The sequence below is a fragment of the Grammomys surdaster genome, unplaced genomic scaffold, assembly GCF_004785775.1.
Source record: "Grammomys surdaster isolate TR1022 unplaced genomic scaffold, NIH_TR_1.0 279, whole genome shotgun sequence".
Taxonomy (NCBI): domain Eukaryota; kingdom Metazoa; phylum Chordata; class Mammalia; order Rodentia; family Muridae; genus Grammomys; species Grammomys surdaster.
The window spans coordinates 12,926,059-12,948,021 of record NW_021604720.1 but is presented as its reverse complement, the minus strand read 5'-3'; the positions used below and the strand labels follow the sequence as shown (position 1 = coordinate 12,948,021).

The 21,963-nt window shown below is 43.7% G+C and overlaps 4 protein-coding genes across 6 annotated transcripts in view; 2 read left to right on the top strand and 2 right to left on the bottom strand.

Annotated features, from left to right (window-relative positions):
- Ubr7 (ubiquitin protein ligase E3 component n-recognin 7 (putative)) overlaps nt 1-4,462 on the bottom strand; it is a 19,360-nt gene extending 14,898 nt beyond the window's left edge. Inside the window, exons 1-3 of the mRNA XM_028777275.1 lie at nt 4,294-4,462; nt 1,076-1,209; nt 587-647 (exon numbers count right to left, since the gene is read on the bottom strand). Of these exons, the coding sequence (XP_028633108.1) occupies nt 587-647; nt 1,076-1,209; nt 4,294-4,443 (345 nt within the window). The 5' untranslated portion in view covers nt 4,444-4,462. The remainder of the gene's footprint in view (nt 1-586; nt 648-1,075; nt 1,210-4,293) is intronic.
- Nucleotides 4,463-4,651: 189 nt separating this feature from the next.
- Nucleotides 4,652-9,810, top strand: Gon7 (GON7 subunit of KEOPS complex). Its single transcript, XM_028777305.1, has 2 exons — nt 4,652-4,906; nt 9,135-9,810. Exons 1-2 carry the CDS (start codon nt 4,702-4,704, stop codon nt 9,224-9,226), a joined length of 297 nt encoding a protein of 98 aa, XP_028633138.1. The 5' UTR covers nt 4,652-4,701; the 3' UTR covers nt 9,227-9,810.
- Moap1 (modulator of apoptosis 1) lies at nt 4,795-21,268 on the top strand. 2 transcript variants are annotated; one of them, XM_028777301.1, is made up of 2 exons: nt 4,795-4,906; nt 19,592-21,268. In XM_028777301.1, the coding sequence occupies exon 2, from the start codon at nt 19,688-19,690 to the stop codon at nt 20,744-20,746; it is 1,059 nt and encodes a 352-aa protein (XP_028633134.1). In that variant the 5' UTR covers nt 4,795-4,906; nt 19,592-19,687; the 3' UTR covers nt 20,747-21,268. The 2 variants fall into 2 exon arrangements, with proteins under 2 accessions (XP_028633134.1, XP_028633135.1); XM_028777302.1 differs by lacking the exon at nt 4,795-4,906 and adding an exon at nt 19,333-19,438.
- On the bottom strand, nt 17,521-19,302 carry Tmem251 (transmembrane protein 251). Of its 2 annotated transcripts, none has more exons than XM_028777304.1 (2): nt 19,195-19,302; nt 17,521-18,346 (listed from the first exon to the last, which is right to left on the bottom strand). In XM_028777304.1, the coding sequence occupies exon 2, from the start codon at nt 18,328-18,330 to the stop codon at nt 17,935-17,937; it is 396 nt and encodes a 131-aa protein (XP_028633137.1). In that variant the 5' UTR covers nt 18,331-18,346; nt 19,195-19,302; the 3' UTR covers nt 17,521-17,934. The 2 variants fall into 2 exon arrangements, with proteins under 2 accessions (XP_028633137.1, XP_028633136.1); XM_028777303.1 differs by having other exon boundaries at nt 18,785-19,205.
- Nucleotides 21,269-21,963: the final 695 nt, after the last annotated feature.

The window sequence follows — 21,963 nt, the reverse complement described above, 5'->3', positions numbered from 1 at the left end:
TCTTCATCTCCATCCTCCCTCTTCATCTCCATCCTCCCTCCTTCATCTGCATCCTCCCTCCTTCACATCCATCCTCCCTCCTTCATCTGCATCCTCCCTCCTTCATCTTCAGTCTTCCTACAATTTCTGTGAAAGCCTTGTTAGATTTTGTTTCGCAGACAGGTTCTTAGCATAGCTCTTCGTCCAGCCACATGCTTTGCTCTAGAAGCCTCAGCATGCCCAAATGACCAACACAAGTCAAAATCAGCCTAAAGAACATCTCCCAGACCTGTACTATTAACTGCAATGTATATTGCAGACTCAACACATTACCTAGTTTTTCCAACCAAATAAAGGTGAAAATACTCAAGAGTAAATGTTTTGGAATATATGTGTGTGTGTGTGTGTGTGTGTGTGTGTGTGTGTGTGTGTGTGTGTGTATGTGTTTTTATTTCTATGGGGGGAGATCCCCTAGAGCTGGAGTTACAGGTCGCTGTGGATGCTGGAACTGAACTGGACCATGGGAAGAGCAGTAAGTGCTCTTAGCCATTGAGCCGCCTCTCCACCCCTCCTCCCAAGTATATCTGTAACCACAGTGCTTACTTACAGGAAATAATTTGCATTCCAAATTTTTAAACTTGCTGTTTCCACAATCACAACGAAAATTTCTATTAAGAAAAAAGGAAGAACATATGTTTACATTTTCCTTCAAAATTAATCACTCTTTCAGTACCAACCATAGCTCCCTCTCTGACTCATGCCTAGAATCTAAATGGTGGCCTTTTTGATGTTCATGTATCTTGTTATTGGGAGGTATCCAACAACAAAAAAGACAATTACAAATTACAATTCTGGACATCACTACACATAAAAAACAAATACCTGTATCACTCTCACACACAAACAACTGAAATAATGAAAGGAAAAGATGGGAAACGAGCTAGTCTCCGTAATTAAAAGGCCTATGGAAAAACCATTCCCTCCTGTATTCAATTTTACCAACACACAATTACTCTGAATAAAAAGCAAGATTAAGCAGCCACTGAGGTTGCAAAAGAATCTAAACAGTTCAGAAGACACTCAGAGAAATCGTTACCTTTTTGTGTATAGTTCAAATAGTTTATGACTTCCATGACATTCGTAACTGCAAGCTAGACAAATCCCTGCTGGTTCTTCCCCCTCTGGCGTGCAGGTACTACAGGCATACAGTGCTTGTCTCTTCACGGAGCCCTGACAGACCAGTCCAAAACAAAAAAGAAGAAAACATAGTTAACTAACAAAAAAAATAAAAGCACTATTATAAACCCAGATCTACACTGATGCTTGTTAGTGTAATTTTTTTTCTTATGGTAATAGGAAGTTTAAATCTGCGAATATCTTCATCTGCTTAATCATTTTAACACATGAAAATAAAGGTGAGTCCACAGGCTTAAGAGAGTAATACAACCTTTTGTTTGGTTTTTCTAGACAGGGTTTCTCCTTATAGCCCTGGCTGACCTGGAACTCAATCTATAGACCAGGCTGGCCTTGAACTCAAGAGCTCTGCCTGCCTCTGCCTCCTGAGTGCTCGGTAATTCATGTACCACCAACTACTTGGCTCACATTTTTTATCTTAGAAATGCATATAATTCAACCAAAGATGAAAAGTAATCGTTTTAATTTGGGGAGAGATGCATGGGGAGCATCTAGAAGAAGCCCACTGCCCACTGTCAAGTAATGGAGTATAAACAAGGGCAAGCGTGTCCAATGGAGACAAATGTTTAAAAGCAATGCATTCACAGGTATACAGATATCCATACTATTCTTTCAAGTTACCTGTAGATTTAAAATAGTTAAAAATTAGAAGTCGAAGGACAAACAGCACAACTTAGAAATGTTGGTCGGGGGGCACATCCCTCCCCAGGAAGGGGATTGATTACCAGCACACAGCAGCACGCCAGGTTTGTGTGTGGTGATGGGGACAGAGAAGCACAGGCCCTCATGCTTGCCCAGCAAGGGCTTTACTGAGCCTCCTGCTAGTCCAACTACACAAATGTCTATTGTTCTTCAATTGGCTATTTTACTAAAGAATTTGCAGCTCCATGGGTGAAGTCACGGGCTGAGTAAGCCTGAAAAACCTGTGTTTCTTCCATCTCCAGAACCCACATAAAGGCAGAGAAGACAACTGATTCCACAAAGCTGTTCTCTGATGCCTGTCTGCATATGTTCTGTGGTACACATGCCCACAAACAGCAGTAAATAAACTTTTTAAAATTGACTTGAAATTAGAGCCTAAAAGCACATACCGCTGTCTCAGAGAACTAGCATTGAGTTTCTAGCTCCTAACCACCTGGAAGTCAGAGTCCTCTGCCCTCAAGGGCACCTGCACTCACATGAACATATCTACACAAATGCTTAAGAAATAAATATTAAAAAAAAAAGTACTGTTGGGCGGTGGCGGCACACACTTTCAATCCCAGCATTCGAGAGGAAGAGGGAAGCATATTTCTAAGTTCAAGGCTAGCCTGAGCTACAGAGTGAGCTCCAGGATAGCCAGTGCTACACAGAGAAACCCTGATTCAAGAAACTAAAATACTAATACTAATTGATATCTATACTTATAGAGATATGACTATTTAAAGACAAAAACTTAAGACCAGGCCTTTAATCCTATCACTTGGAAGGAAGGTGGATCTTTGTGAATTCAAGGCCAGCCTGGCCTACATAGTGTTTCAGACCAGTTAGAACCACACAATGTGACTCTGTCTCAAAAAACAAAAACAAAATCCACCAAAAACAAGACTTGAAGCCAAGCATGGTGGTGCACACTTTATAATACCCACAGCGCTTGGAGGAGAGGGCAAGAGAAACAAAAATTCAAGGCAGATCTGGGCAACATAAGATCCTATCTCCAACAACAATTTTAGTTAAGATTGTACAAAGATAAGCACATGAAAAAACAGCTTACATACTGACTTAAGACCTTTCTTTCCTTCTTCCAAGGAAGGGGTGGGTATGTGGTTTAGTGGTCACTGAATAAAAAAAAAAAAAAAGAAATAAAAAGGAAGGGAAGGACATGCCTGTTCCTTGGGATGGTGGAGAAGGAAGTTTATTATAAAAGGAAGAGCGCAGAGGCAAGGGCATCTAGGAGAGTCCAGAGTCTAAACGACCCTGAGCTGGCCCTGTGAGGAGAAAGGAAGGGCAGGGAGAAGGGATGCCGAGCCAGGTGCTACAGCCCAGAGACCCGAGAGACCTCTGGATAAACAAAACGGCTGTATTATTTAGGGAGGCTGGGGGAGGGGTAGTCCAATTCCTGGGTTGGAGAAATCTGGGGTAGGGGGTGGGGTCTGCCAGCCAGGAGGGGCCCCGGAAGAGACTGAAGGGCAGGAGAACCTGGAATCCACCATCCACTTTGATATGTTAAATAGGTACATCAGCCCCTTTGTCCAGAGTTAGAAACGTAACTGCGGTCCTCCGATTTAAATGCCAGCGACCATTCTGTGACTATTTCTGGGATACAAGATATATTCAACAATCCAACAACTTTGCAATGCAAACCCAACTTGGTCTACACCACACAGTAACCCCAAGTCCCTTCGCTCCTTCCCTAGTCTTCCACTCTATCCATGGGCATAGTTAGCCTATTTCCTTCCACCAATTCTCATCCTTGTTAAGTTTCCTTCCTACCCACCCTTTTCCACTTTAGTACTTAAATGTACAGGAGACATCAGTAAACACATCTCAGCCCCTCAAACTCTGTTCACAAGGTCGCGCAAACGCCAAGCAGATCCTTTTCTCCTCTCTTGGCTTTCTAGAGCCACCTGATGTTCTGGCTTCGATCTACTGCCGAGAGAGAGGGGATGTCACACAGCACATACCCACGGAACTTCATTTAACCGGAAGGGGGGGCACCAGCTAGCGGTTAACTAGCAGTTAAACTAGACCGCAGGAGTGTCCAGAGGCCCTCCCTCACGGGAAGATTTTCAAAGCCGGCCCGCTTTCCCTTTACTTTTCCCCATCTGGTCCCTCATTAACATTCTTTAGGGGTGGGAGAAGCGGGACGAAGAATATCTGGGTTTGAGAGGTCACGAGAATAATCTCGTGGAAAGCAGGCCACCAAGAGGGGACAACTGGAGGACAGAGCTGCTGCTCCACGACCGGAGCCTGCAGTGTACCGCCAGCAGGATAGAGGGACAGCCCTGGTGGCGACAAGCTGAGGATCAAATGGCAGCCGGGCCGGGGCTGTGGATGCAGAGTAAAGGGCCACCCGGAGCGGGCCCTGCCGCGGCCAGCGGGAAACAGGCAGGGCGGCGGGAGCAGCCGGGCCGTGCGCACCTGCGAGTAGGAGCACTTCTCCGAGTCGCTGCCGCCCAGGACGGCGCACGCCTCATTCTCCAGCTCTTCGTCTTCCTCGAGCACGTCCACCAGCGACACCACGGGCTCCAGCTCCGCCTGGCACCCGGCGGGGCTCTCCGCTCCGGCCATCCTCAACTGTCACCGGGCTCCGCTGCGTGGCCCAGGAGGAGGCGGGAAAAGTGGCCGCCAGGAGTGCCGCGAGAAGGCGGGGCCCGAGCACAAGACAGCCAATCCCAAGGAAGGAGACGGAAGAAAATGGGCGGGGCAATTCCGAGAAATCGGAAGTCATTCCTCCTACACGCCTCCCCCGCCCGCCAGGGCCGCGGGCTGGCTTCCGCTTCCGGGTGGCGTTTCTTAGTGGCGCGCTGTTGAAGCTGAGCGGTCGCCATGGAGCTTTCGGGGGAGTATATCGGTTATGACGGGGAGCCGCAGCGGCTACAAGTGTCCTGTGAGGCATCGGGCGACGAGGACCCTCTCCAGAGCCTGTCGGCGGGCGTGGTCCGGATGAAGGAGTTGGTAGCGGAGTTCTTCGGGACCCTAGTGGAGAAGGACGCGCAGGGCGTGGCGGAAGATCCGGACGACGATTTGGAGGGTGAGCACGGGGGCGGGGCGCCGAGGGACTCTGGCGGGGGCAGGCAGTGTGAAGGGCAGCCTAGAGAAGGCGAGCCTGGGGGAGGAGAAATCGCTTCTAGAAATTGTTAGTCCTCTGTGCCCTCTTCGTCTGATCTCCCACCGCCCCGGTTTTCGCGACTTTTCATTTATACTATCAAAAAAAAAACAAACCTGGCGAGCGTTGGACTAGGGGCTGGAAAACGAACGAAGTCAGCTCGACTCCCTTGTAAAGAATGCAAAGGATTGAGATGGGCAGACCTGCTCGAGAAAGTGTGGCGGTCTGTAACCATTGCTAGCTGTCAGTAAGACCGAAAGTGCGGGACGTTGGAGCTGGTTGTTGAAAGACGAAAAGGAATGAAATTAGAAAAACATGTTTGACAGAATGAGAAGCGCTTCAGAGGATCGAGACCCACTTTTGTTTTAGGGAATCTTCACCTCAGTTTTGTAGATACTGTTTTGAAAGTAAAAGGGTTTTTTAGTTTTGCTTTTTGGTATTTTTAAGTTAATTGATTCATTCATGTATGAATGTATTCTGGTCCTGTTCTCTATCCTCTGCTGAACTCCTTCCCAACGGGTCCTCTCTCCTTTCTTTATGGCCTTTTGTTGTCACTCACTGGGTTTATTAAGGATATTCGTGTGAGCATGGGTGGGTTATTTTCAGGAACTAGAGCAACTCAGCAGTGATTAGACCACTGAAGAAAAACACTGACACCTTCCCCCCTTCCCTTAACTGCCAAATGCTCTTCTGGAAGGGGTGGCACCTCATGAGCCCCTCCCCCTTCCTAGATCGAATGTTTAGGTTGCCATCTTGTGCTGTCCAAACGCACCATAGCCCTTCCCTTCCTCTGGCTCTTTCTTTCACCCTCCTCTACTGTTGTAGAAATTAACTTAATTTTTGGGGGGTTGGGGTTTGTTTGTTTGTTTGTTTTTAAAGATGGATGTTTATTTGCATGCATGTCTGTACACCACTTATGTGCAGTGCCTTCGGAGGCCAGAAGAGGGCATCGAATCCCCTGGAACCAGAGTTAGAGATAGTCGAGTGTGCCGTGTGCATGCAGGGAAAAAGTAGGCAGCGCTCTTAACCACTGAGCCATCTCTCCAGCCCCAGCTCTGTTAATAAGAATAAAATTATTTTGTAGACATTGTCACCATGTAACAGTTAAACGAGCCTCGATTTGAATTTGCAGAGATCTGCCTGACTCTTCCTCAGCAGTGCCAGGATTAAAGAAATGGGCCGCCACACTTGACCTTTGTTAAATTTATTTTTAATCTTGAACACCAAGATAGATGTTTCATTGTCCTGAGCTAAGGAGTCAATTCTTCTGCAGAGGAGGTTAAACTGTAGTCCCCTATTCTTTATATTATCGGTATTGGCTGTCATTAAAAGGGACAATAAAAAGTATTAGCTAGATGTGTTAGTCAGGGTTCTTCAAAGTGAGCAGAACTGATAGAATAAGTGCATATATAAAGATATTTATTAGAGTGGCTTATAGCCTGTGGTCTGAGTCCAAAAATGGCTGTCTCCTGAATCTGGTAGTTGTTTGGTCCATGAGACAGGATGTCTCAACAGTACCAGTACTGGAGTCCCTGGAAAGTCTTAAGAGAGCTGCCAGTTTTCAGTCTATGTTGGAATCTAACACCAACAAAGGAGCATCTTGGGCATCTCAGTAACAGGATAGGTAGGATAGGTATACTTGCTAGTCAGAATGAGGCAAGCAGGCAAAAAGCAAAAGCTTCCTTCCATATCTTTTCACATGGGCTGGGCAAGTCGACAACCAAGCTTAGCTGTCATACTAAGATAGGATAGGCAACTGTTGGTGGAAGTGTAAAATGGTTTGTCCACTTTAGAGTTCCTAAAAACTTAGCCATGCTACCCATAGTTAAACCACTAGTTCTCCAGGTTAACTGGAAATATGTTTATACCAAAACTCAATATATTGATTGTAGCAGTACTGTTCATTAATAGCTATAAAATGTAAATAATACAAATCTCCATTATCTGAGTAGAACGTAAGCATTCTTTTAACTGTTGAATAATAGTGGGTAAAATGAAGTATTGGGCTAGGGAGATTGTTGGGTAATTTCCAGCAATTAAACTACAGGTAGCTACACAGAGATTAAGGCTTAAGTTTGACTCCCCGGAACCTATGTAACACTATGCAGTGAGTTGGGAGATGGAGCCAGGAGACTTCATGTATGTAGAGACCCTTTCTTAAAGTGGAAGGTAAAGACCTATACTGAGATGACAACCTCTGTGTGTACTATGGCATGTACATACACATATACACAATGGAATGAAGTATGGAGTCATGCTATCACAGTAATGAATCCTAAGACAACAGTCAGGCACAAATGGCTATACACTCTGTTTTCATTTGTATGGGATATCCAAAATAGGCCAATCTATAAAGGTTGAAAGTAAATTAGTACTTGTAAGACTGAAATGAACAATGTGGCCGTTTGTGGATATGGAGCTTGTCTTAGGGTTTTGTTGCTGTGAAGAGACACCATGACCAAGGCAACTCTTATAAAGGCAAACATTTAGTTGAGGTTCACTTACCGTTTCAGAGGTTTAGTCCATTATCACCATGACAGGAAGCATGGCAGAGTGCAGTCAGACATGGAGTAGCAGAGAGTTCTGCATCTTGACCTGGAGGAGACTATCCCACTGGCTGTGGCTTGAGCATATATAAGACCTCAGAGTCTGCCTCCACAGTGACACACCTCTAACAAGGCCACATCTCCTAATAGTGCCACTCCCTCTGGGCCAAGCATTCAGACACCTGAGACTGTAAGTGTTGTACCCATTCAAACTACCACCCAGGGCCTCTGTATGTAGCCCTGGTATAGAGACAATATCTTGTGTATTGTATGGATGCATCACCTGTCAATAAAAAAGCCTATGGCCTATGGCTCAGGCTGGAAATAGAGGTGGGACATCCAGGAAGCAGAAAAGATTCTGGGAGAGAGCCAGGAGCAGGGGAGATTCACCCAGGACGATGTAAGGAAAGGGACACATGGTACCTAAACACAGATAACCATACAAGTAGCAGAATATAAGTTAAAATAAATAGGTTATCTTAGTTATAATCTAGTCAGAGAAGAGCCTAGCTAGATGGCCAAGGTAGTTGTACATATATTTTGAGTCTTATTTCTGGGAGCACTGGTCTAGGAGGAAGACTTGGAATCATACTTCTACAAAATGGTACCCCATGTTGGGTGCAATATGTTGTACTATATTAGGAGTTTCTACTCTACCTTAGATCATTTAGTTCTCAAAAGACACACAACTTTTATATTTATAATACCCTTTTTAATGCACTAGAGCCGGGCGGATAGCTCCCTTCTAAGCTATTCTGATCCATTTCCCCATCAGTAACCGGATTTACAACTGGCCATGTTCCATCTGGGCTGCTCTTAACACCCAGCTGGCCTGCCCTCATGGCCTGGCCATGTTTTCATGACTCACCTACCCCATGGTATCTTCTCTCCACCTTTTTTTCTCATGGTTCTCCTCAATCCACGAGAACCGAAACCTACGTCTCCTCTGTCCAGCTATAGGCGTTAGGCATCTTTATTCAACCAATAGTTTTAAATTAAGGAGTGGAGTCACATATCATTACTTGATGTAAGTGAGGAGTCTCTCATCCCTGGGGCAACCAGACTTTGGGGGCCAGTATTTAGCATTACATTATAGACAGGCTGGCCTTGAACTCAAAGATTTGCCTGCTGCTTCCTCCCAAGTGCTGTAATGAAAGGTGTACATTTACTTTGTTTTTGAGACATGGCCTTACTGTGTGGCACTGGCTCCCCTGGAATTTACTATGTAGATCAGGCTGGCTTTGGACTTCAAAAGATCTGCATGTCTCTCCTCCTAAGAGCTAAGGTTAAAGGCTATCACACTCACCAAATTCCTGAAGTTTTTACAAATTCACTTACTTTATGTGCATGTGGGTAGCATGTTGCATATGTAGAGTAGGTTCTCTCTCCTTTTTATTGGATTCAAGGGATTGAACTCAGGTCACCAAACTTGTATTGCATTCACTTTTACCCACTGAGCAATCCTACTGCCTCCTAGCATTTATAAAATGTAAGATATGTGTGGGGTTTTAGTCCCTAATGGGAAACGATCTATCAGTCACTTTACCTATTTGTATTTCTTTCACCCACTAAACATAATGTCATACAACAAACATTTATTTTAAAAGGTGATGATGAAGATGATGCAGAAGATGACAATAACACTGGTAGAACTAACTCAGATGGACCATCTGCAAAACGACCAAAACCAGCGTCTTAACAATAGTTTTTAGGAAATTAAGACGGCTACTAGGTTGAATGAGATGATGTATACTTGTAATCCCAATTAATTCAAAGGCTGAGGCAGGAGAATTGAAAGTTGGAGGCCAACTTGTGTGCTACATGTCAAGACCTTGCCTCAAAAAAAAAAAAACAAGTTAGCAGAGCTGCTGTTTGATGACCTGCGGGAACCCACAGAAGACCTGTGTTCTAGCTGGGACTCAGTTCTTGTCTTTCATTGAACAAGTATGGCACAGAGGACACTTCCTTGTTTCTAACAAAGAAAAGTACAACAAATGTTTCGGAATGAACTCTTGTTTTCCATCCTAAAATAAAATGGAACCATTTATAAAGTGGATGAAATCTAAATTGGCAGATTAATTTTTTTGTTTTTCTCTTTTAAAGTGATCATTGAATCAAATGGTATGTCTACATCTTTCAGTGTTTATAAAAGCTGCTTGCCAGAGTTCATAGGCAATTCATATTTGAAAGAGTTAAGAGAAATATGCTTTGTATGTGTATATATACATCTGTACAAGTATAGATGTGAGGCCCTAGTCAATAAAATACATTGATGGTAACTTACATGTTTCCTGTAGCCATTTTTTTTTAATTTTAGTCAAAAGGGAACTATTGAATAGATTAAAAATAGAAATTCCTAAAATATATTGTATGTGTTCCTTTTCTGCTGTTTATCAGTGGAGTTAGAGTGGACTTTTTTGATTTACAGTGCATCTTTCCTGATTTTGACACTTGAAATGTAAAATGTACCTAATGAAATTAGAATAATTCTTTTAATTATATCTGTTTTATTTTGAAGCTGGGTCTTGCTATGTATGTGGCCTAGACTGTCCTGGAACTCACTACATAGTCTACCTGGCTTTGAATTTTTAATATCTGAGTATTAGGGATCACGGGTGTACACAACAATGCCTGGCTTCTTGTTGTTTTGAAACAAGACTTTGCTGGGTGGTGAAGTTGATCTGGAACTCTCTAGGTGTAACTCAGCCTGTCCTCTAACCTCTCATCTTTCCTCTTAGGTGATAGGATTACAGATTATATTCTGGGCCTCGTAGACTCGTAGTGCAACAAATTATAATGACTTAGTTCAGAAAGTAATTACTCAATCTCAGAATTTACTTGCCTCAGGTTACAAAGCCAACCATTGGCCGTGTGTGTGTGTGTGTGTGTGTGTGTGTGTGGTTTTTGAGGCTGGAGATATATATATGTACCTTGGTGGTACAATGCTTGTCTAATATGTGCAAGTCACTAGGTTTGCATCAGTATCTCAAAATGAAAGTGAAAACACTCTTTAGGGCTGGAAATGGCTTCTGTGGTAGATCATTTGCTCTGTGTTTTGAGTTTTGTCTTTTTTTAATTTGAGAGGGGAGGGTTTCTCTGTGTATTCTGTATATTTGTAGACCAGACTGACCTCAAACTCAGCAGAGGTCTGCCTGCCTCTGCCTCATAAGTGCTGGGATTAAAGCCATCCATGCCCCACCACCACCCAGATTTTAAAAAAAAAAAAAAAAAGACAGTCTCACTACTTACCCCAGCTATTTTAGAACTTGTTCCTTAGACCAGGCTGGCCTCAAACTCCTGAAGATCTGCCTCTGTCTCCACCTCTACATCCAGCTGTGTTACATACACAGCTGTAAATTACATATATACTAATACCTGAAATTGCAGATGATGTTACTGAGGATACTCAGATTTTTAAATGTTTGTTTGGAGCATCAGCACTCCACCAAGCACTCTTAGGTAATTCAAACAATTTCAACTAGGAACAATTACTAGTGGCCAGACATTCTTGTTTAATGATGTTTCTAATATTCAGTTGTTAACTTAAAATTCTAGATTTACATAATCCTTAAAAACTTGCCTGTATATAATTTAAAATAGTGTGTTTTAAGTTGTTTAAATTGAGGGAGCTGCAGAGATGGTTCTTCAGTTAAGAGCACTGGCTGCTCATGCCAGAGGACCTGGGTTCAGTTCCCAGCACCCATGTGATGGTTCACAACCATCTAACACCAGTCCTAGGGACCTGACTCCCTTATGTCTGTGCACAGATAGACATGCAGGGTAAAAATAGATTCAAATGATAGTTCAGTTTGCTCCTAAAGTTTTTACATTTCCTTTGTTTACTGAATTTATTATAAAGGCATTTCAGTATAGTAATTGTGCTTATATAATGTTTTGAGGTTCTGGGCTGTAGGTTTGATGGAGCTTTTATTTGGTTTTAAGACTCATTCCAAAACTCTTACTGCTGAAATTAGCCAGAGACAAGCAGAAGAACACTACTTTTGAAACAGCTCCAACTTGTTACTTTTGTACTGGAAAGTCAACCCTCACATTTCCACCTAAAAATAAGCCACACATGAGCCTTAGATGAAGAATCTAAAAGGTGAAATAAGAAATTCTTGCAAGAGGGGTACTTGTTTAAAAGTGCCTAAAGAGAATATGTTATTTTAATAATATAACTGTAGGGCTCAGATCCACATACAGGTCATAGTTGCTTAGCTGTGGTATTAGGACAGTTAAAACACCAGTGAAGAACCTACCGTGGATAAAAACATAGGGGCAGGCATAGGATGCACACCTACAGTCTCACCACTTGGGAGGCAAAGGCAAGGATCTAAAGTGCTGCCACCCTTTCTCAGGAGTGTCCTCATTCCTTTTTTTTCCTGACAGGTTCTCTGTATGTAGCCCTGGCTGACCTGAAACTCTGTGTAGATCGGGCTGGCCTGAAGCCTCAGAGATCTGCCTGCCTCTGTCTCCCTCGATGCCTGATGTTGAGCTTAAAACTGCTGAGCATGCTGCTGCTTTCAATTTAAGCATCTTCTCCAGGATGTATTTAATTTTTCTTAAGAAGGCCTGTACCCCATCTCCTCCCTCTTGCAACTTGCATACATGTTAGAACTGGGCCAAGTATTCTCAACTGATGTACATGTGTAGACTTAACCAAAAACAATTATTTTAAGCTAGTGTGTTATCTTCTGAGTATAAGAATGTTATTAAAACACTGTAACTTATTCTAGTTCTCTGGTGACCTTTGGGATCAGAATTGTTCTCTTTAAAGATGTGGTCCACAAAACTGAATTCTAGAAATAAACTATTTATATCTTAAAAAATAGCAGCTCACATTGGGATATCAATAGACCACCAGAGTGTAGTTTTAAATAGAATTTACTCTGGCCAAAAAACTGATGGAGGTAGCAGCTTTTGATGAGTGCCTTCTGGATGCATGAGACTGCCTTGACCATCAGTGACTGGAACTGTGTTATGTAGTTCTAATAGCTGTTGCACTTTGTACTTGTTGGGTGGCTTAGGATAGTCTAATTTTTAATTTCTAATACATGTCTGAAACATGTATTGAGAAACTCTAGCCAAGAATTTAATAAAAAAAATCGTTGTATATGAAAATTTCTAAGACAACCCATGTAACAAAAATACAATGGGGGCAGTTGAAATCTTGGCCTTGAGGAGAAAAAAAAAAATCACTAAATCCTGAGACCTGAGAGATTTGGATTAAACTGGAACACATGGCAGATTAGGCCACACACTTAATAATAAATACTAGCTTTTGGTTTTATTCTCTAAGGAGAGTGAGCTACATTCATTTTTACAGTATGGTAAGAGAAGTATATATGTTCATAAATACATACTGAGCATCTGCTGTTTACCGGTTACTGTTGTAAGCATATGAGCCATCACAATACATGGTACAAATCCAAAATTTTGAGGAAATGTACATGTGATCATGTGAGGATAGGGAAATACTGTGGGAAAAGTAGGAAGAATGCTTGCATTCGGTAAGGTAGTCAGAGTCTCAAGGTGACATTTGAGTCAGAGTTTGAAGGAAACACAGATAAGGCATGGAAGGAGGATTTATAACATTTCTGAAATGGTCCAAAGTCAAGACCAGTGGGGCCCAGCAAAGAAGCACATGTCTGTAATCCCAGCACTCTGGAGGCAGAGGTACAAGGGTCCTGAGTACACACTGTGAGGCTTGTCAGAAAAGGAAAAAAGATTAGTGTGCCTGGAGTAGAATTGAGCAGAAAGAACAGTAGGAATGACATAGAAGTATAGGGTGCTGATGCAGGACTTTTCTCTGTAGCCCTGGCTATCCTGGAACACCATCTGTAGACCAGGCTGGCCTCACTCAGAGATCTGCCTACCTCTGCCTCCTGAGTGCTGGGATCAAAAGTATAAGACAGCATACCTGAACCAAGATGGGACCTTGAACTTGTAGATAAAATTGTCCTTGAACTCTGGTCCTCCTGCCTCTTCTGAAGGGCTTGGAATTATAAGCATGTGGCACAGTTGATACTAGACTTGAAAAACAGGTTTTGATGGGTTGACATTGGCAGCTTGGTTTTTTGACAGGTTAAATTTCATGAATCTGCTAGTGAGTATATGATGACGTGTAAGCAGGCAGTGAAGTGAAGCCAAGTGTAATGATTGCATGCAAGTGATCCCAGCTGCTCGGGAGGTTGAGGCAAGAGGACCAAGTTCAAGACCATCTTGGATAACCTAGTCAGATTCCACTTCAGAAAAAAAGACAAGTAGGTGGTGGATATTCAAGTGAAACTCTGAAGAAGGGTACTTAAAACCCTTAAAACCACAGAACTGGATGAGATGACAGAAACCTAAGAAAGAACTGGAGCACACCAACACAGAGTTGGAGGAGAAACCCAAGAATTCCTCAAAAAGAAGCAGCAAGCAGCTATGAGGAAGAAGAAAACCCAGAGAATTATCTAGAACTGAGCTACTGAATACATGCAGCTAGTGGCCATATGTGGCTGCTCCTCTTGGTTTGTGACTCCTGAGTACAGGAAGTACAGGACATGAAGGAACACCCTAGATAGTGCTGACCCAAAAGCCAGCTGAAGAATGTATGTCAAAGGTCAGAGGGTCAGAAACTCCTCAAAAAGTAACTCAAGAATCCAGACCTGGTTGTTGAGTTCAGTGTTAATCACCAGTGACTCTCTGGACTTACTGATCAAACTGAGCAGCTTTGGCAGAATGGGAAGCAAAAGTCTGAGAGAAGTATGTTCAGAACAACACAGGGAGGACTGAATATGAGGAAATACAGACAAAATTTGTAAATGGCTCAAGTGAACTTCCTGCAGAACATTTTCTGATACTGTTCCTAAGATAAACACAGCTCCAGTACCTGAATCTTAGGTAAATGCTACATTAAAACACTGTGGACCAGTTCTGTGAACCATAGCAGAAGCACCTGAAAAATGTTTAAGACAAAATGAGCTGGACCCACCTCCATGACCTTGCCATTGTGTGAGGTATTTTTGGATTTTTTTGTTTGTTTGTTTTTTGCTACCTTACAACCAAAAGAAAAACTAAATGCATGCTGATTTCCAACCACAGTCCAAAGTTATCTAGAACTTTATGTGTGAGAGGATTTGTAACATGGTGGTGCATTCTTGATGAAAGAATGAATAATGAAGTTTCACAGTAATTGCTTCTGCCAGGAACTTAAGAAGAGACTCACCCTCCCCATTCAGTAGGAGCACGCGTGTTTGTTTCACAGGAGCAGTGACTTACTCTTGTGAGCACTTTATCTCATTATTCCACCATAGGAAAGCTTTTTGTTTTGTAAAGTAGAATCTAATTCTATACTTCAGGGGATTTTTACTTTAAAGTTAATGGCATCTAAGCAAAAAATGTGTACAATCAAAAAAAGTGCCATAGACATTTCTGCAGCTAATCTATTGCCTGAGCCTGCACTTTTGAAAAACTAAAGTGTTTCAGTGAAAAACTTCAGTAGGATTATTTCATTTCAGGTAGGATTGTAAGTAAAATGACAATGGCACTGTTGGTAAAGTGTTTGCAAGAACTTATTTTTGATTTCTAAAAGGGGATTGGAGGGAGCCAGGCAGTTTGCTCAGTGGAGACTGGGATCCCTAACTACCTGGTGAACTCTAGGCCAGTGAGAAAGACTGTCTCCAAAATCTAAGAGGGCAACACCTGAGAAAACATACCCATGCTTGTTCTCTACCCTCCACATATTCACTATGGCGCCCAACCTCACATCTGTACAGATAAGTGAATGTAATTTTTTCTTTTTCTTTTTTTTTTTTAAGGTTTTTCGAGACAGGGTTTCTCTGTGTAGCCCTGGCTGTCCTGGAACTCACTCTGTAGACTAAGCTGGCCTCGAACTCAGAAATCTGCCTGCCTCTGCCTCCCAAGTGCTGGGATTAAAGGTGTGTGCTACCACTGCCCGGCAAAGTGATTTTTTAAAGAGCAGATTAACATTGTAAGTTAACCATTAATAATTAATTACATCTAGAAATGCCTTTAATCCCTGCAAAGGCAGTTGGGTCTTTCAGTTCAAAGCCAACCTAGTCTACAGAACAAGTTCCAGCTCAACCAGGGCTACATAGAGAAGCCATATCTTGACAAAAATAAAAATAACTATTTCCATACTAATTAAAATCAGTAATTTTTCCGTAAGTACAGAGATGGAATCTGAAGCCAGAGAGATATCTTGGGTTCAAATCTTGCTTCGTCTGATTTTTGTTGTTTTGAGGCAGGGTTTCACTATGGAGCTGACTGTCCTAGAACTCACTACATAGACTAGATTTACAGAGATCCACCTGCCTCTGCCCCCCGAATGCTGGATTACAGGAATGTGCCACCACACCCTGCTTATGGCTCTTAGCGTGGCTTTTCCAGTTACTTACCCTGTCCAGGGGTATTAATTCCTGGATGCTTCAGAGTCTTGTAAAGTAGCACTCATGCCAATAGCAACAGCTGCCTTAGTACTGGAGTAAAGAGTTGGTGTAGAATACTTCTAAAACATTTCTACAGCGTGCATACTAAAAGCCCTCAAAAGATGTACCTGATTCATTGAAGTAGTTTTGTCAAACTGCTTCCCTGGAATACTGAATATATTATAGCAAAAGATGTGTTATTTCAGCAACTAAACTGAGATGGTTTTTGAGTTTTGGGGTTTTTTGTTTGGGGGGGGTTGTTTGTGATGGGGTCTCTCTCTGTAGCTCTGGCTGTCCTGGAACTTTTCTTGAAGCTCTGGCCTCCAGCGCAGAGATTTGCCTCGCAAGTGATCAAGGGCATGGGCCACCACTAGGAGTTCATAAAGTAGATCTGATGCTTTTGAGATAGTTTGGTCTTTTAAGATTAAAGTTTGAGCCAGGCATGGTGTCACGGGCACATCTTTCCTTTAGCCCCCAACTCTGGGAGAAGGTATGTGGATCTCTGAGTTCAAGGCCAACCTGGTCTACCTTGCAAGATTCAGGACAGCCAGAAAATGTCTCCCAAAAAGAAAAAAAAAAAAAAAAAAGATTAAAGTTTTCCATGGATATTTGAGCCTCTCTGTTCAAATACAGCATCAAGTGAGGTTCCCGAAAAACTCTAGGACTAGCGTTATAGCATGCACAGTGGTTAAGAGTTGGTTAGCATGTGAGAGTGTGAGTTTGATCTTTAGCACCAGCACCACAAAAAGCTAGCAGATGGTACAATTTGAGAAAAAACTAAGACTCAATTTCATTTTTGTTATGAGTCAGTAGGCAGTATACACAGGTAAATAATTGACATTTGTACAGAGCATGGGATGTTGTGTCAGTGGCGAGGAACTGCATCAGGTTAAAGTGCTGCCAGCTCATTCATAGGGTTGTTGTAGCTCTAAAGCAATGGCTGGTGTAGAATGTGTTAGTACTACCAGCAATGGATACCCCGATCTCACCCAGAACAGGAACAGTCTCTCTTTAGTGACAGTGCTGGGGGCACACCTGTCGTCTGTGTGTTACTTCTACAATTCAACCATGTAACCTGTTCAGTTCCTACATAGCTTTTCAAAGACTAATAGATTAGTGGTTTAGGTGGCCATTACCCCCCCCCCCCAAAAAAAAAAGAACAAATTCTGTGTATCTAAATAGCCATCATCGTGGCTGGAAATGTAATTCAGTGGTAAAAGTACAAAAGGCAGTGGGTTAGTGGTGGCACAAACCTTTAATCCCAGCTGTCAGGCAGAGGCAGGCAAGAGTTTGAAGCCAGCCTGATCTACAGGGCAAGTTCCAGGACAGCCAGGGCACACAGAGTAACTGTCTTGAAAAACACAGAACAAACAAAGCACAAAAGGCTTGGATTCAATCCCCAGCTCTCTCTCCCTACCCCATCCACCTCCCCCAAAACCAGAAAGGTGATAGCCACCTCAGTAATTTTCTGCCAATTCTCTCATAATCTGAGAGAGAGCAAACAAGCAGGAGTTCCAACAGGATTAGTGTCTTAGTCGGAAGAATTTTAAAGCAAGCAAAGTAATTGTATAAAATTTAAATTTTATGATCATGGTCAGACCTTTTTACATTTAACACAATGGAAATATTCATTGTTTTCCCCAACGGAAAAATTTCTGAATCATACTATGTTGCACATAGAATAGAAATAAAAAATTTCAGGTGCTTATTCAAGTTTCTAAAGACTGCAAATTACAAGCCACTATTTTACTTCCAAAATCTGAAGTCATCAACATGATTCTGTAGTACTATATTTCAGGCTTTACCTAAAAAGTCCTTATTCAGATAAAGTAGTCAGTCCTCTTGTCACTCTTTTTTTTTTTTTAAGTCTCTGTTCTACCACAACTTCCTGAGACCTGTGAAGAAACTGCAGTCTTGTGGTCAGCCACCATACAGTCCTGGCAGTCAGTCTTGTAGTAGGGAAAACGGTGATGGGTTATGTGTCAATCAGTTGTAGTCTGCTGATCTGATTAGAAGCCTTGACAAATGCCTGGTGACGATTGCAGATAACTGCCAAGCATATGGGGATAATACAGTAGCCCACAGTTTTGGGATCCGCTCTCGTACAAGAATAAAGGAACAAAAACATCTGTAAGTACGGTATCAAGAAAATAACTGTCCACAACCAAAAGGGCAGGGAAAGTAATCGAGCTTTCAAGGAGTGTGTCCATGTGGTTCCTTCCCGAGGCTCCTCAGGGTGCTGCTGAATGTGTTCCAAAGCCAACCTGTTGTAAGTCTCGTTGATTTCAAAAACATAATAAAACGCTGCAGCACTTGCTAGCAAATACAATCCCACTCCAATCCATCCCATCCGCTGACGGAAGTTCATCATTCTCCATGCTCTGTGCCTTTAATGCAAACACAGAAAAATTATGGTTAGGGTCTAGTAATGTTGCCATAGCAACTATTCCAAGTGCACTTGATTTAAATTCAAGAGTTCTGAAAAGCATGAGCATTTGAAGATTTAATAGCTGTAAACAACTTACAGGTGGTTTTATGTAACAGTTGTGAGCCCATAAAAACACTGGTTTCAGTATATATTGAGTACTATTCTTTATGTGAACCCCACAGAGTGAATGAATCATCACATCTTGCTTGAGTGGCCCCGGTACACCTTCGTTTCAGATAATGAAACGTCGAGTTTCCCCACAGGACATTGCACTTGACCGTTGAAATGCTTTCTGGCTTAACGCTATTATTTCAGACATGAGCACTGGTTCGGGTTCTACTCGTTAAACCAATATCGGAGTCCCCAAGTTAAGACGGTAACTCTTTCAAACACTTACAGTGGTCCCGGAAATCTTCCTGTTCCCCCTGCAAGCGCGCAAGAGTCACCCAGTTCTGAATAGTCAGGTGCCTTTGGCATTTCAGAGCAAGCCACCTTAAGAGAACCCCTCTGGGTCGCGCAGCTGAAGAAGGTGAGCGCGGCCGGCGGGAGCACGAGCTAGTAGTGATTAAGCTCAGCGTGACCACGGCTGGTCACGCGGCGGCGGGCCCCGTCGCCCTCTGGAGCCCCAGGCGGGGGAACCACCTGGAGATGCCTGGCCACGGGACCTCCGGGCCCGCCCCCCACAGCACCGGCCACCGAGCCTGGGCTGGGCAGTGGCGCCAGGCCTGGCCTGCAGAGCCCGGAGCTCGGCTCCCGGCTGGACGCCGGGCCAGCTTGACAGCCGAGCTGATCAGCCCCGGGTCTCACCTTCCTGTCCTGAGTGGCCCGCCCGCTCGCAGTCCCGGATACCGCCGCAGTCAGAGCTTCCGTCTGGGACCGGAAACGCGCGCCTGCCGCTCATGACGTCAGGCTGTCTACATCGCGCCGCCTCCGGAGGCAGTTGTCTGCTCCCGAAGGCGTTCGCCGCGGTCGTCGTTCTGCCGGCGGCCGGGAGGCGGGCAAGGGGAGCCCGTGTCCTCCGTCGCCGCGCTCTCTCCTGAAGCCCGCAAAGGTCAGACGCCCTTCCGGGACCTAAACGGTGCATCTATAGGCAGGCGTTCCGCAGGCCTGACTTCGTCCGTCTGTGGGCGCCGGAGGCGGGTGGGCGGAGGAACTGCTCGGGAATCACACACCGTTAACTTACACGGATGCTCTGTTTTCTCAGGCTCCCGGACGTCTGCGTGTTAAAGAGACATCACTGAGCGGCGGCGGTGGTGGCGGCTGCGCCCTGGTCGAATACAATTTAAATACTCTGGGCACCATGACACTGAGACTCTTGGAAGACTGGTGCAGAGGGATGGATATGAACCCTCGGAAAGCGCTATTGGTTGCCGGCATCCCTCCAACCTGCGGAGTAGCAGACATCGAGGAGGCCCTACAGGCTGGCCTTGCTCCCTTAGGGGAACACAGACTGCTTGGAAGGATGTTCAGGAGAGATGAGAACAAGAATGTAGCCTTGATTGGGCTTACAGTAGATACTGGCAGTGCCCTAGTCCCCAAGGAGATACCCGCAAAAGGAGGTGTCTGGAGAGTGATCTTTAAGCCTCCTGATGCTGATAATGACTTTTTATGCAGATTAAATGAGTTTTTAAAGGGAGAGGGTATGACGATGGCTGAATTAACCAGAGTTCTTGGGAATCGGAATGACCCTCTCAACCTAGACCAGGGCATAATGAGCCCTGAAGTTCGAGCGCCCGTGTTAGCCCAGGCCTTAGATGAGGCTCTTAAGCCTACCCTGCAGTATCTGAGGTACAAAAAGCTGAGTGTGTTCTCAGGCAGGGATCCTCCAGGACCAGGTGAGGAAGAATTTGAATCTTGGATGTTTCATACTACCCAAGTAATGAAAACATGGCAGGTGTCAGATGTAGAGAAAAGAAGGCGGTTGATAGAGAGTCTTAGAGGCCCAGCATTTGAAATTATTCGAGTCCTCAAGATTAACAACCCCTTCATTACAGTTGCGGAATGCCTGAAGACACTTGAGACAATATTTGGGATTATTGATAATCCTAGGGCATTGCAGGTCAAATACCTTACTACTTACCAGAAGGATGATGAAAAGCTGTCTGCCTATGTTCTAAGGCTGGAGCCTTTGTTACAGAAGCTGGTACAGAAAGGAGCCATTGAGAAAGAAGTTGTGAATCAGGCCCGTCTAGACCAAGTCACTGCTGGGGCAGTCCGCAAGTCAGTTCGAAGAGAGCTTGGACTGCCAGAGGGTAGCCCAGCCCCAGGCCTACTGCAGTTGCTGACACTGATAAAAGATAAGGAGGCCGCAGAGGAAGAGGCCCTTCTTCAGGCCGAATTAGAAGGCTATTTCACTTGACCCAAGACCGTGAGGCTGTCGTCATGGGCAGAACATGATGGAGGCGCTCACTGCAGTGATTAGTCCATCCTCACTTTGTGCTGCCAAAGAAACCTGCCCTTCGTCGTGTTGTTCACCCTGCTGAATGTCTCCCCAGTGTTTTACTGATATAAATGATGTCACTCTACATTGATAAGTATTTAAATCAAAAGATCATTCTGCTATCACAGTGTACCAGAAAGCCAAAGTTTATATGCATGGTTAATAGTCAGATGTCATGGTGCTGTCAGTTATCAATAGTTTTCAGGCGTTGCCCACATTTATGCTGAAGACCCCGAGCCAAGGCTGGCTAAGATATTTAGAGTTTCTTTTATTATAAATCAGTTATTGATTCTCTGCAGTCAAAAAGTGCAGCTGAATGCTGTGGTCAGTTCTACAACTATCTTTTGGTTTATGGTGTATCTGATGTGTTGCCAAAGGGTCTGCTTTTAAATATCGTTTTCTTGGGGTCATAGTATAAATAAAGAAATACTAATAATAAAAGTTTGATCTTTGTATACATTGGGGTTCCAAGATACTACATTTGAACAAAAGTAGGCTGGCTTTTGGGGGTTTTTTGTTTTGTTTTTAAGACAAAATTTCTGTGTACCTCTTGCTGTGCTGGAACTCGCTCCGTAGACCCAGACTAGTCTCAAACTCAGAGATCTGCCTCATGAGGGCTGGGATTAAAGGCCTGCACCACTGCACCTGGCTGAACAAAAGTCTTTATAGTGTGGCTCTGAAAGCCACCGAAATCACAGACTTAGTTCTTTGAACTCTTGGCATCTAGGGGTTAGGAACTTACTTGTTTGACAGGAACCAGACTACACAGATTATGGCAGGTAGTAGGCCTATCAATATTGAATTTGGAGGGAGAAAGGGAAGATGAAGTTTTATGTGTTTTTCCAACCCTGGTGCTACACCCCTATAATCCCAGTGCTTAACAAGTAAAGCCAAAGGCAAGAAGATTGACCTTTGAAGGCCAACCCAAACTGCAGAGTGAGACCTTTCCTCCGAAGACAAAATTCTACATACAGGAAAACTAAAATCATACCTGGGGAAATAGATGTGTGTCCAAGATGAATCATGTAGTAATGAGAGCTGTTCTCTTTTTTTTTTGTTGTTTGTTTGTTTGTTTGCTTGCTTGCTTCTTGAGACAGGGTTTCTCTGTATAGCCTTGGCTGTCCTGGAACTCACTC